Genomic DNA, 15000 nt, shown 5'->3' with positions numbered 1-15000 from the left:
AATTACATGCACATAAAAATAGACATCAAAGAAACAGTTTCTTCCCCCTCGCCGTCTCACTACTGAACAACTAACCCACTGTAGCATATATATTTATATTTATATATTTATCCCTGCACTTCTCGCACTCTCCACTTCTTCTTTGCACTACTGTTGTGCAACATTTCACAGCTACTGTATATAGCCATTCCGCCTTGTACATACTTTTTTAAACTCCTTAGTCCATTGCACTGTTGCACTGTTTGTTTGTTTGTATTGTATTGTATTGTGTTGTATATTTTGTGTAAGCACACTGAGAGTCACTTTACCAAGTCAAATTCCTTGTTTGTGCAAACTTACTTGGCCAATAAAACCTGATTCTGATTCTGATTCTGATTCTGAAACATACAAACTCAGATATAGACCTATAGCACAGCTGATACAGACTTTTATAAATATCCATTTCATTTTTCATGTATCACCCCATAATGACTTAAATATACCCAAAGCAAGTATTTTCGGAATATTGAATATTGCTGAAAGGATCTTCTATGCAAAATAACAGGTTACAGAGAGAGTTTCCTTATCATTACCGCGCTAAATATAAGAGCAGATGACTGTGTTGTACGGTTACCATATAACCACTAGATGGCGAGATACATCCTCAAATCCTTGCCAAGCCTAGCAGCTGTCGTGAGACTGGCCTACTTTAAGTTCAGTCACAATGGCCAACTGAAATTTTCTATAATCCACTGTGGATTTCACACATTTTCACGTTACACAAAAGGCAGCAACATTCCAGGTGAGGCACTCACTTTCGTGATTTCGACCGTTAGTACGTTTTGTGTGTGTGGTATGGGAAGTTAGGTTCATCAAATATGACTCAGCGCTCACTATTATCATCTTCCCTTGCGGTTAAGGTTCAGGTCTAACTCACAAGTCAATTAATGTTACTTTTTGCCGTTTACAACGTGACTCAGATTCAGAAGTTACCCACAGCCCCCGACTGTGGCTTCCGGTATAACAAACAACCCGGGACTCGAGGATAAAACGGATACAGTGGGTGTTACCAGTATGACTGACGGTAGAACTGATAATGCATACATTTGCAGTGTCATTCGAGACTCAATATCTATGTGTCGTAAGGTTCCGAGGTTGAAGGTTTGTTTATGGCTTATGAATCACTGGACTCCGTCATATAGGTCTACTGACCGATGCTGCTTCAGCTTTAAGATAATTTCTTCAGCTTTAGGAGACAGTTGTCAACTCCTGATGATTCATTAGGGTTTTCAGGTCATATGTGTGTATATGTCTGTATGTATGTGTGCCCAGCCACTCCCTCAAAATATCTCTCACAGTAGGAAAAACACAACATTTGAAAAAAGCAACCTTCGTGTTAACTATATCTACACCTGAAATGTGTGGTGTCTGCATTTTTCAATAAGCTGAAAAGCCCTTTGTACAGTGGCCCTATATTTTCAAAAATCATAGGTGTTCAAGGTGTGTATTTAAGTATGTGTGTGTGTTCGAGAGAGAGAGTGAGAGAGTGAAATTATTTTTCCCGCAGCCATAGTAGGCTATGCAGCATGACTTTCATCAAAGCTGTAAAATAAATACAATCAGACTTTATAAACCCAGCCAGCCAGGAATGACAGAAAACCACAGTACAGCAGGCCAGCATCGCAGCATAAGCAAGAGCCAACAGAAACTAATTTTGAGGTGGTCACAGAGGTTCATGATATCTTTTCTGGGACGATGGAGGTTGTCTGTGGGGGGGGGGGGGGATCTTACGTTTATTACAAGGTTGCGGGGGTGGGCTGGGTGGGGGATTAAACGACTTCTGCCGCTCCACTTCTGGCACTGTCAGCCTGCCTGCAGATGGATGGCTGCACGTCGGTAGATAACAGCTTGTGGAGATTTTAGATAGCAGCGCTCCCCACCTCACCCCTCCCCACCGCACCCCTCCCCAGTCTCCCTGATGACAGGCTCTGGGTATTGCACGCACACTCCACAGACTCTGGGGATCGCACACACACTCCACAGAGTCTGGGGATCACACACACACACTCCACAGGCTCTGGGGATCACACACACACACTCCACAGACTCTGGGGATCACACACACTCCACAGGCTCTGGGGATCACACACACTCCACAGACTCTGGGGATCACACACACACACACACACACACACACTCCACAGGCTCTGGGGATCACACACACTCCACACACACTCCACAGGCTCTGGGGATCACACACACTCCACAGACTCGCACACACTCCACAGGCTCTGGGGATCACACACACACTCCACAGACTCTGGGGATCACACACACTCCACTCCAGTCCGCTCGGGGTGCAGTGGCCGCCTCGCAACAATCAGAGGCGCTCTGTGGAGCACTTTTAAAGCCACACTTCTGACACCAACTTAGTTCCCAAATCATAGCGCTGCACAGGCAGTACTTTAGGCTGAAAAGGGGGGCATTTAGAAGTTGCTGGGTAGGAGAAATGAAGAGCTATTTTTTGGTGCCAGCCCTAAAAAAGGAGTGCAAAGTCAGACCACAGCCATTTCCAGGCTGCACACGGCCCCCTTATTTAACGCGCGTGCCCATCAGTGTTATTAAGTTTGATTGCAGGGGCCACACAAAGCCGTAATCCTCCCCCCCACCCCTTCCTGCCCTCTTCACACTATTGTGTGAGGTCCAGCTGATGCGTCTGCCTCCCTCTCCACTGCTTCCCATGTCTGCGGCGATCTGATCAGCACAATGCCATTGTTGTCCATCGGATTGTCTGTGGCTTTTGGCCATTCAGCCAGCCACTCTGCCTTTTGTCCAGCCTTTATGTCTCACAGTCAACCCCAGGACCCTGGGACCTGCCCCTCGCCTCTGTCTGGCCTGCCCCCCATCTGCCCCTACACCCCAATCTATCCCTCTCTCACACACACACACATGCACTTGCACGCTCACATGCGCACACTCACACAGAAGAGTTAAGAGACACACACACACACACACACACACACACACACACACACTCCATCCACACTCCGCACCAGCTGTCCCGGTCTGGTCCCTGGGGTGTCAACAGGTGCTGGCTTGCTGTGGTGCGCTCCATGGCAGACGGCCCACGGCAGCACGCGGCGCGCTCCTCCAACCTGCTCTCCCTTCAGAGATAAGGGGACACAGATGAACTTGATGGGCATTGTTCATGCTGTTACTGCCTCCTCTTGGTTGTGTTTTCAGCTTGCGTGCGTCCCCCTGAAAACGCTTGGCCAGTGGAGTCAGCTGGAGGGTTTCCTGTGTAAGTGTACTGATAAAGAAACAAGGGAAATACAAGCTATTGGGATTCAAAGATATGCTCTGTTGGTGTGGTGGTGTGATGAAATACTCTTACTGGCTTTTAGCTTTTAGTGTTATTGAGAGGCAGAACTGGCGTAGTAGCACATAACAGAGTGGGCTACAGACCTCAAGAAAAGATCTAAATTGCCTAGGCGTGCTGAGCAACACCCACAACATCACTGGGGATCAACTAGAGACATTATGAGGGAGGATCAACATGGTTCTGGAACTTTCATGAATAACACCGTAGTGTGGGCTGGGCCTCTTATTGAGGTGGCGAGAGCAGTGAGTCCTTCCCAAACACGTCTGTAAAAATATACAGTGCTGTCCATTGATGGTGTGTAAAAATAGATGAAAGGAAGAGGAGGCTGCTGTGTAGGGCCTCTAGGCATAGCTATTTATAGAACAGACATGGTGCTGTTTACAGAGAGAGAGAGAGAGAGAGAGAAAGAAAGAAAGACGGAGAGAGAGGGGGGGTCTTATCAATACTTGCCCCCCTAGAACAGCCCTGAAATAACCTCAGTTCGGTCACCTTTACAATTTCACAAGGATGTGGTGAGGGTGATTTTAAATCACTTTTATTGGAGGGATCAAAGGATTACCCGTGAGGGTCCTCTATTTTGGGACCCGGAGTGGTGTAAGGGGGGAATGTGTCCGCTATGCTATGCTAGCCAACGAGGCCCTGCAACCCCCACCAATATCCGGTTCTCCGGAGCTTGCCAGATCAAATCTGCTTTGCATGAGTCACTGCCGAAAGATTAGAAGCACGGGTGATTCAGTTCCAGGTGAGTCTGTATCAGTTGGAAACCTAATCGCCTCTTTTCATTGAGTTTTAGAAGCTTAACTTGGGAGACCTTGAATATGGCGATGCACTTTCCATTGCAGGCCTGCGTTTCAATGATCTCCTTTTAGAGGAAGAGAGGAAGTTGTCTGAACCTGTAAAGAAAGGAGTGTCTGACAGCATCAGTTGCCCAGCACCCACAGACAAGCAAATCAGGGCAACTGAGGTTTTTATAGATACAGACATTTTCAACGACACAATCTGTTTTGAAATGACTGAAAAGTGTCTACACCATAGAGGCAGGCAGAGAGAGAGAGAGGGGGGGGGGGAGAGAGAGACAGAGAGAGAGACAGAAAGAGAGAGAGAGAGAGAGAGAACAAAGGCGTATGTTTGAACTTCCACTCTCTTGAGCTGTCCTAAAGGGGACCATGAAGCCTGTCTCTATTTGGGAAAAGAACATCTGGGAGTCTGACCCTCCAGTAGGCCCCCTACGTCCTAACTGAGGGCGGGGAGGGGTGCAGACTGCTGACACACACACACACACACACTCTCTCTCTCTCTCTCTCTCTCTCTCTCTCTCTCTCTCTCACTCACACACACACACACACTCTCTCTCACTCACACACACACACACACACACACACAAAGACTTGGGATGTTCCCTATGTCTACGCAGACTGGACAAGCTGGAACAGGCCTGCCTGTCTGCCTGTGTGTGTGCGCGCGTGTGTGTGTGCGCGCGTGTGTGTGTGCGCGCGTGTGTGTACACTGTGCCCTGAGACTGCAGTTTTCCACCCCTCCCCCATTAAATAAAGAAAGTCTCAAGCGTGCCTCTCACGGTTCAGCCAGTTTAAAAGTTCTGCTCTCAAACTCTCTGCGCTCGCTCACCCTGTGTCCCCCACCTCAAAGGAAAGTAACACAACATTCCCACATTCCCTTTTGAAACCATGTCTTTTTATCTGGAAAATGACAGCATTTTCTTCAGAGAAGGTAAAAGCTGAACAACATTGATATCTGTGAAGTTTTGTTTTTAATATATGTCAGCCTGTGAAGGAAGTCTGAGTAGAATCCTAATTTACACAAGATCTATATCATTTTATTTAATCAAATGACTCCACATCTGTGATAGTCCTCCTCCCACTTTAACTATGAAAAGAAGTCTGGGTGGAGATGGTCCGCAATTTGCATTTTATCCAGACTACTCAACTTTTTCATATAACTTGGTGTGGAGGGCTAATACCCTGCGTGGTGTAAACAAGTCGTCACAGTTGGACTTTGGACAGTAAGTGAAAATGATGAGGAAGGATGGCCTTGATGTTTTTCCATAAGCAAAGCATTTCATTTTGATTGCTCAATCACCGCAGGCCATATTCTAATTAGAAGAGGACGTGGAGGAGGAGGGGCAGACAGGACTAGGTTTCGCTGCGGATTGTTACCATTCATCAGAGATTTAACCAGCAGCTCAGTAGAGTGGCACTGTCTGCCGTCAGCGGGCGCTCTGTCTGGAATGGAGAATAACCGAACTTATCTTTATAAAGTCTGAGTTTCAATACAGTTTTCGATTTCACATTTAACGGCAAGACGTGCAGTTACTTTTTATAACGATAGTACTTGTCATTTTCCGTGTGCGTTGTTGTAGCAAAGATGTCTATATTACCGTTTACACCCCCGATTGTGAAGAGGCTGCTAGGTTGGAAAAAAGGCGAGCAGAACGGACAGGAGGAGAAATGGTGCGAAAAAGCAGTGAAGAGTCTTGTCAAGAAGTTGAAGAAGACTGGGCAACTGGACGAGCTGGAAAGGGCCATTACGACCCAGAATGTAAACACGAAATGCATCACCATACCGAGGTATTTACGCAGTCTGGCCGAGGTTTAACTCGGCTAGTGGGCTAACGACTAAAGCTAGCTTGGAGCTGTCCAATAAGTTATTACTTGTGAATAACTTGTTGGCAGCCGACTTCTCAGGGATAGACTATATAGGCAATATCTGAAATGTAGTTCAGTGTTGTTTTAGAAAAGATAACATAGTATCTTCTGGCACTTAAAGGTGATTGGGCTCCGAACGATCGAAAATGAACAATACTAACACCAAGTAATTCATGACAGAAGTTCAAGTTAGGTTGCCAGCTAGACGTATGTAAGCTAGCAGTATAGCATAGCTAACATAAACGTTACTCAGTTTGTTGTTGGTAATTATTCTGTGTCAAACGCGATTGTCAATGAATGCTGTCAAAATTTGACCAATGTACAGCCTGTTATCGTTTGTTCTGTATTAAGCAGGAAGGTTAGAAAGGGTATCGATAGCAACGTTAGGTCTCTGTAACATAATGTTATGTTATTGCGATTGTTGTCACAGTTCAGCTGGTTCAGCTAAAGTGACTCTGGCCACCTAACTTCATGTTGGCCTTGGTGTAACGTTGCTAGCTGATAGTTAACTGTAATATTAACAACGGTTGATCTAAACCAGACCCAGTAATACATATTTGAGACATGTGTGCTGATATCTGGGCAACAGCAATATATATACATATAGTCTTAACCTTGCAAACACCTGGCCTGCACAACGTAAACAATATGACATATTTGTTAAAGCCTCTGTGCTAAGTTAGCTGTCTAAGTATTGTTTTTATATATGCTGTAGTCTAGCCTCCCTTACAATGTCTCTGGTGTAGCTAGCTTAGTCCGTTACGTAACAGCCCTCTATCTGGGACACTCGGTAACTGTGTTGACAGACTGTGTGTGTGTGTGTGTCATTGTATTTGCTGCAGTGTAGTTGTCTAATATCGACGATTAATACAGAGACATTCTTTCAGTTAGTGGACTGGCTGTTTTAAATCTAATCGTTATTTTAGTTAAGTGAAATGGCACAGAAGCACCAGCTACGCCTTGTTTTTGCGTGGATGATTGTACTATTGACTGCACAAAATATTGTTATGGGACTGTACAGTGAACTGGTGAAAACGCGATCCACATGATCTCAAATGATGACAAGGCTCAAATAAAGTGTTTCATTTCGATTAATACACAATTTTTTACCGATGCACACCGCATGGTGTTATTTTGCTGCACAGCTACGAGAATTATGCCTTTCTCGGTAGAGAGCTCATTAAGCCTGTTATGTCATTCAGTCCCCAGCTAACGGTACTGCGTTCACGTTAACTATGTCTGGGTCCTTAGAGCCGCGACATATAACAAGCGTGTGACAGCGGCATTTACATGTTCTTTATGTGATTTTTAGGACTATTTAGCATGGGCGACTTACGCTCACGCAAGTAATAGGGCACTGAAGATAGAAGGGAATCTGTAGAGTGGTGGAGTTCTTCTGTGTTTTATCTGTATAAAAGAAACACACAGTCCATAGTTTTTCCCATGAATCGTCACTGAAAGCCTGCCACGAGTAGGCGGATGGAGTCGTCATGCCTTAAAAATATGATCAAGATTTCCCGTTTTGTAATTTCACGCTGCTCTGTGTCAGTCAGCCTGTATACTGTACTTTCTTTATCCTATACCAAAGCAATTCCATGAAGACTCAAAGTCTGCCTGTAGTCCACTGCCCGAACGCGTAGTTTGCTTCTTGTCAGTGACAAAAGCTGCCCCTATAGCTCATTTAGTAGAGCCAGGTGCCTGTCACCAATGCTATTGTCTTGATCCTCAGGGGGAACTCTTATAACAAATCATATGCATTATATGTACTGCAGTGGTTCCCAAACATTTCATGGCAGGCCCTCCTTTTCATAATGCCCCCCCCCCCCCCTTCTTTCTTATTCTGTTTTTCAACTCCAACCTGTGCCCTGTAAATCCTTTAAATAAATGGAGATGAATTAAATAAAGTAAATTAAGGTTTGAGCATAAACACCTTGATAGCCAGGTAGGCCTACTGTTTTGATGATGGGATGGTGTTGTCGTCACGGTGACACCGTGGGGTACTGCTGTAGTGCCGTAGATGATGTCTGAGGGTGAAGATGGCCTGTAAACACCATCTGGTGGCGTTGGTCCTCCTCTGCTCTGCTCCGCATGTGGGGAGATACACAGTGTGACTGCACCCACTGAGACGGGAAGCTTAGGTGGCCTTAGTGTGTGTGGATGTGTGTGCTGTTTCTTTCTTTCTTTCTTTCTTTCTTTCTTTCTTTTATTTATTTAGTTATTTATTTAAAATATTTTGTTGTCTTTTTTTGTTGTTGTTGTTGTGGTTGTTCAGTTCAATAAGCAGTCCCACAGTTCTTCTTGAATTCGAAGCTTAAGTGGCCTTAGTGTGTGTGCGCTACTGCTTGTCTTTCTTTATTTCTTTATTTAAAATATTTTTTTTCTTTTCTAGTGGTTGTTCAGTTTAATAAGCAGTCCCACAGGTCTCCACTTGTACCTGTTTAATAATAGCTATGAGTTATTAAAGTGCTATGAGTTATTAAAGTGCTATGAGTTATTGAAGTGTGTGGGAGGCTTTCCATTGGCATTCCTCTCAAAGCTGGACATACAGCTCTCAGATGCACGGTTATGTCGCAGCCCAAACATTATATATTCTCTTAAATAACTTCCTCATTGGGAGATGGACGTTGGCGTTGCTTGTTGTCTGGCCGTAGAGCCAAATCTTTTGAGCAAGCAACAGAGCCTCCGTCCACTGTTTGGAGAGAAGGCCTCTGTGCAAGGTGTGAAGACTGAATGTGTCTTGAGTAGAGCAGCGGTACAGCACACGCAGGCTTCGAGCAGCTCTTTGTGTACATCCTCTAAGTACAGCACAGGGAGATCAGTCAGAAAGCCTGCTGAATGCCTCTGCTACCCAATTGGGAAAGGTTAAGATTTGTCAGTACTGAGGAAGTCTTTTTTGTTCTGTCAATCACAAACTAGTGTGAGTGCTGATGTATTGGCTTGTCTACACATGTCTTTATGGGTTAGTGTGTGTGTTTGTGAGTGGCGGAAGGGAATGGTGTGTGTGTGTGTCTAAGAAAGAGGTTGTGTTTGTGTGTGTGTGTGTGTGTCTAAGAAAGAGGTTGTGTTTGTGTGTGTGTGTGTGTGTGTGTGTGAGCGCGAGGAATGCTTCCTCAGACGGATGGAGAAGCCGTGCAGGCTCAGAAGAGAGAGTGAGTAGAGGGACTCCAGTGGGATTCCCCTCCATGGCCTCTGACTAACTCTCCTGTTATGAAGACAAGTTTACACAGCGAGTCGGCTTCAAAAGCTGTGTGTGTGTGTGTGTGTGTGTGTGTGTGTGTGTGTGTGTGTGTGTGTGTGTGTGTGTGTGTGTGTGTGTGTGTGTGTGTGTGTGTGTGTGTGTGTGTGTGTGTGTGTGTTCTGTCTGAGACATCATTTGAAACGTCATTGTCAGGGTTATTCAGACACCGTGCTTCTAACAGAAGGAGGAAGTATGACCATTTGAGGCGAATAAAGGCGTGTTTAAGGGGCATCCGCTCCATCCGCGACCCTCCCTGACGAGGGCTTTGGCCTCCAGCACAGTGGGTTAACATGCCTCATAGTGCTGTCTGTCAATCATTAGCCAGTGTGACTGGCCACAAAGGCTTGTGGACCAAGTCTTCAAGTTAAACAGTGACCAATGCTGTCCATACAGGGTGATGTTGTGAGCGAAAGAGACGTGGGCGGAGGAGTTGGGTTGCGTTCAACTGGGACAAAAACGTAGCGAGATGTTTATTTTAAACGAAAATGCTGCTGCTGCGTCGAACATCCTGTTGTGTTACACATTGTGTTACTGAGTCTGATGAAATCGGTTTAAATACGTGTTGATTTATAATTTTTTTTTTTTTTTTTTTACTTTTTATACTCATCTTGCATTAGTTAAGGACTTGGATTCATTGTTGGACTGCCTCTTTATTACAGTGGGGTTTATGTGCGCGTCGCGGCTGATTGGGTATTGACACACCTACCAAGTGAGAGAAAACGTACCTCAAAGCACGCCATTCAACCCGGAAACCGTAGCAACACGGTGCGCACTGTTCTCGGAGTGAACGTGCCACTGTTGTTCTGATGGATGCCATGGAAACCGGATCCCCTCCCCACATGCCACCTGGCCTACCCTAATCTTGACACGCTCAGTGAAAAGTAGAGACCTTTCTGGTCAAGTTCGTTCACCGTGCAAACCTGTCTGCTAATCTCCCCGCGGGCATCCACAGGTCTGGCTGACGCCATGGAAACCCAGTTTTTTCACTACAGCTGCTGACACACAAACACACGCATACAGATACACAGACGTAGTCGCTTATATCAGATAAACTCTCTCTCTCACACACACACATTTACATTTACATTTAGTCATTTAGCAGACACCTTTGTCCAAAGCGACGTACAAGGGAGAGAACAGTCAAGCTAAGAGCAATAAAAAGCATGGTGTAACAATAAATACTACTTTACATGAGAATTAGAAAACAACGACCTAGAAACAAGGAAAAAGAAGTACAGGAATGTAACTGCTTGGGTGTAACATTTGCCCTTACAAGAGCATTTAGGTAGGTGGGAGCAGAACCAGCAAGCACTCTGTAGTAGGGCTGAACGATTTGGGAAAATAATCTAATTGCGATTTTTTACCAAAATATTGCGATTGCGATTTAATATGCGATTTTTTTTTTTTATCCTCTTTTTTTCCCAACAAAACGTAATGAATGATTTAAGTATGACCAACACAATATTAGATACATTTAGTGTAAAATATTCTTTTTGTGGTGTGTGTTCACTGTTTTTGACATTGAGGAGGTGGTGTCCAGAATGAAGCCATGGTATGCTATCAGTCATCAGACCTGACTTAATGTTGTTACAACTGTTACTGGGGTTACTGTTGTTGTTGCAGCTGTTACTGTTTTTTTTTAATCAATATTAGATACATTTAGTGTAAACTATTCTTTCCCAAATTTTACATTTTTTTTTTTAACTGCTCATTACAGAAACAAGAACAACAAATTGGTGGCTTTGCCACTATGCATTTAAGTAATTTAAAAAAAGTCATTTTAAGTATAAACACTAGGCATGCACTTTTTAAACACTGTGTGCAAAATGTACCATCTTAAAAAAAAAAAAAAAAAAAAAAAATATTATTTTTTTTTTTAGACCACGTTTTTTAATCGCGAACGTTGCGGTTAGAAAATCGCGTTCTATCATATCGCGATTAAATCGCAAATGCAATTAATCGTTCAGCCCTACTCTGTAGGCAAGCATAAGTGATTTGAACTTAATGCGAGCAGCTACTGGCAGCCAGTGGAGCTCAATGAGTAGCGGGGTGACGTGTGCCCTTTTCGGTTGGTTGAACACCAGACGCGCCGCCGCGTTCTGGATCATCTGTAGTGGTTTCACCACGCAAGCCGGCAGGCCCGTTAGGAGGGCGTTGCAGTAGTCCAGGCGGGAACTCACCAAGGTTTGCACCAGCAGCTGGGTGGCATACTGGGTTAGGTACGGCCTGATTTTGCGGATGTTGTATAGCGCAAAGCGGCACGACCTGGAGACAGAGGCGATGTGGGCCGTGAAGGTCAGTTGGTCATCAATAATGACCCCCAGGTTTCTTGCTGTTTTGGATGGAACAAGAGATAAAGAGTCAATATTGATGTTATGGTGGATGACCTGTTTGGCTGGGAAGACCATCAGCTCCGTTTTGGGCAGGTTCAGCTGAAGGTGGTGATTTTTCATCCATGTGGATATATCAGCCAGACAGTGCGAGATCTGCGCCGAGACCGTGGTGTCCTCAGGAGGGAAAGACAGAAACAGTTGAGTATCATCGGCATAACAGTGATAGGAAAACCCATGCGAGCGGATGATGGGGCCCAACGAGGTGGTGTAAATGGCAAAGAGAAGTGGTCCCATCACCGAGCCTTGGGGCACCCCAGTGGTGAGGAGGTGAGGTACAGACAGCTGACCTTGCCAAGACACGTTGAACGAGCGCCCAGTGAGGTAGGATTCAAACCAGGAGTGCGCATTGCCAGAAATGCCCATACTTGACAGTATGGACAGAAGGATGCGGTGGTTGAATGTATCAAACGCAGCTGATAAGTCAAGCAGGACGAGAGCCGAGGATTGAGCTGCTGCTCTAGCTGTTTTTAAGGCCTCCGTTACAGACAACAGGGCTGTTTCGGTGGAGTGACCGCTTTTGAATCCAGACTGGTTTGGATCGAGGAGATTGTTCTTTGACAGGAACTCGGTAACCTGTTTGGAAGCTGCCCTCTCAATGGTTTTAGAAAGGAGCGTGAGAAGTGAGACCGGTCGATAGTTTTCTACCTGAGTGGGATCGAGAGACGGCTTCTTGAGCAGCGGCGTTACCCGAGCCACTTTGAAAAGAGAAGGAAATGTTCCAGAATTAAATGAAGCATTAATAACCTGTGTTATTGCCGGTAAGACGGCAGGCGATATGGCTTGAAGGATGTTGGATGGGATGGGGTCCAGCGGGCATGTAGTTGGACGGCTACCTGTTAGGATTTTGGAGACCTCACTCTCGCTGAGAGGGATGAAAGAAGGAAATGATGAGCCATTGACGGTTGCTCCCTTAGGGGGGGGAGACCGTTGGTCGAACTGTTTCCCGATGGCTGCCACTTTCTCTGTGAAAAAGGAAGCAAAGTTATCAGCAGTGAGGTTAGTAGCTGGGGGAGGAGGAGGAGGGTAGAGCAGAGTTTTGAAGGTGGAGAATAGTTTCCGAGCGTCAGTTGCACCGTTGATCTTGTCATTGAAAAAAGTCTTCTTAGCAGCAGTGATGCTGGATGAGAAGGAGGCCAGCAGCACACACTTCAGATAAAATGATACACAACCAATAAACACTGCTTTCATGTAGTCTGGCCCCGGGTCAGGAGGGGTTCAGTCCACTGGCAGCAGAGGAAAGAGGGGGATGCATCACTGTTCTCAGGAGTGTGTGTGTGTGTGTGTTTGTGATGCAAAGGGGTCAATAGCAGGGGATTAATGTGACGTTAAAGGGAAGGTCCTTCTGGTGAAAACAAACAGCTGTACATCCGTCTGCACACACAGAATTTGGGCGTGTGTGTGTGTGTGTGTGTGTGTGTGTGTGTGTGTGTGTGTGTGTGTGTGTGTGTGTGTGTATTTGGAATGTGTGTCCGTGTTTGGAATGTTTTTTTGTGTCCGTCCGTCTGGCTGCCAGTCTCACATGTGTTTGTCTGTGTTTATTGTAATTGACCAGGGAAAGTGTGTGTGTGTGTGTGTGTGTGTGTGTGTGTGTGTGTGTGTGTGTGTGTGTGTGTGTGTGTGTGTGTGTGTGTGTGTGTGTGTGTGTGTGTGTGTGTGTGTGTGTGTGTGTGTGTGTGGTGTTTTTTTTCACAATGTTGAGCAACCACATCCTCTCTGTTGTTTCTCATACTCCCATGCAGTGAGGCCACTGACTTCCTGTACTGGTGTGGAGATGCTAGTGCTAACGCTAATGTGTCCTGAAGGTTCTTTTTAAAAGGAAGTTCAAATCTGATCAGGGTGTCCGTCTGCTGCCGGGAGTCTCACCCCACAGAGGGACCTAAGTGAGGTTGTGCAGTAAACTCTTTGGAGTGTGTGTGGTTTCCATCCGATGGCCAGTTAAGTCACAGCCATGGGACGCTCTCCTGTCTCCTGTCTCATCTCTATCCTCTCTCTCCCTCTCTCTCCTGTCTCCTCTCTCTCTTCTCTCTCCCTCTCTCTCCGTTCTCTTGTCTCCTCTCTCTCTTCTCTCTTCTCTCCTGTCTCCTGTCTCCTCTCTCCCTCTCTCTCCTGACTCATCTCTCCTCTGATGGAAGAAACAGAGAGACTAGCACCTGTAGCTTAAAGCGCTCATGGACCGAAGAAGAAAGATTAGTGTGGGTTAGCCTACTCTACTCGTATAGTCATGTATAATATCCATGTCACGTACACAATTTTGTGCGTGCGCGTTTGTATTTTACAGATTGTGTGGAATAGTGGGACAGCCTTATCTCCTTTCAAAGAGGATGTGTGTAGAGATGCATGTCAGTTTGATGCGTGTGTGTGTGTGTGTGTGTGTGTGTGTGTGTGTGTGTCTCTCTCGCTGTGTTCCTTTCGTAGAGGGGGGGGGGGGGGTGCTTGCATGTGCAGGTGTGTGTGTGTGTGGGTCTGCTCACACACACACCCCTGTCTCTGTAAGCCAGCTCAGGTAATCAGACAGCTAGGAAACTGTTCCTTGGTTTACCCTTGTCTCTCTCTGTCTCACACACACACACTCGTATCTCTCTTCCTCTCACACTTACTGTCTCACACACACACACACGTACACATATCTCTCTTCCTCTCACACTTCCTCTGTGTTTCTCCTCCCCCACCTCTATCTGTCTCTACTTCTTGCTTTGATTCTCTCCTCATCCACATGGACACAAACACACGTCACATCTCCTGTCCTTCTCTCTCATGTCCCTCTGTCCTCTCTGTCCTTCTACCCTCTCTCCTCTCTGTCCTTCTCTATCCTGTCCTCTCTGTCCTTCTCTCTCTGTCCGGTGATGCCTGGTCATCCTGCCTGACTGACTGCCTGCCTGACTCTCGCCTGGAAGCTTCCAGAAAGGGCCAGGCCCGGTATTGTTCTCCTCACTGAGTCCAGGCAGGCGTCTCCTCTCCTCTCTTTGAGGTCTCTCTCTCTCTGTCTCTCAGTGGGGTCTGTTAAGGTCTCTCTTTGCAGCTGGGATGAAAAGCATATGTTCTGCCTCAGCTCTCTGAGTGGAAGCTTCATGCCTGTGTGTGTGTGTGTGTGTGTGTGTGTGTGTGTGAGGCTGGAAGAGTGTGTGTGCGATGGCAAACAAAGGGTCAACAGACCAGCAGTCTTATTGTCTGCCTCAGTCACAGTCAGACCGACAGACCCCTTTTTGTGTCAAAGAAGAGACCAGTCACTGCCTCCGCTACACATGAACACACCGACTCTGTGTGTGTGTGTGTGTGTGTGTGTGTGTCAAAGAAGAGACCAGTCACTGCCTCCGCTACACAAGGACACACCGACTGTGTGTGTGT

General features: G+C 46.0%; 1 protein-coding gene across 1 annotated transcript in view; it reads left to right on the top strand.

The window, feature by feature from the left end:
- Positions 1-5533: 5533 nt before the first annotated feature.
- The window catches only part of smad3b (SMAD family member 3b), a 30312-nt gene continuing 20845 nt past the window's right edge, over positions 5534-15000 (top strand). The window contains exon 1 of the mRNA XM_031564802.2: positions 5534-5946. Coding sequence (XP_031420662.1) covers positions 5744-5946 — 203 coding nt within the window. The 5' untranslated portion in view covers positions 5534-5743. The remainder of the gene's footprint in view (positions 5947-15000) is intronic.

Source organism: Clupea harengus, chromosome 3 (genome assembly GCF_900700415.2).
Source record: "Clupea harengus chromosome 3, Ch_v2.0.2, whole genome shotgun sequence".
Lineage (NCBI taxonomy): Eukaryota > Metazoa > Chordata > Actinopteri > Clupeiformes > Clupeidae > Clupea > Clupea harengus.
This window is presented reverse-complemented; position numbering and strand designations above follow the sequence as displayed.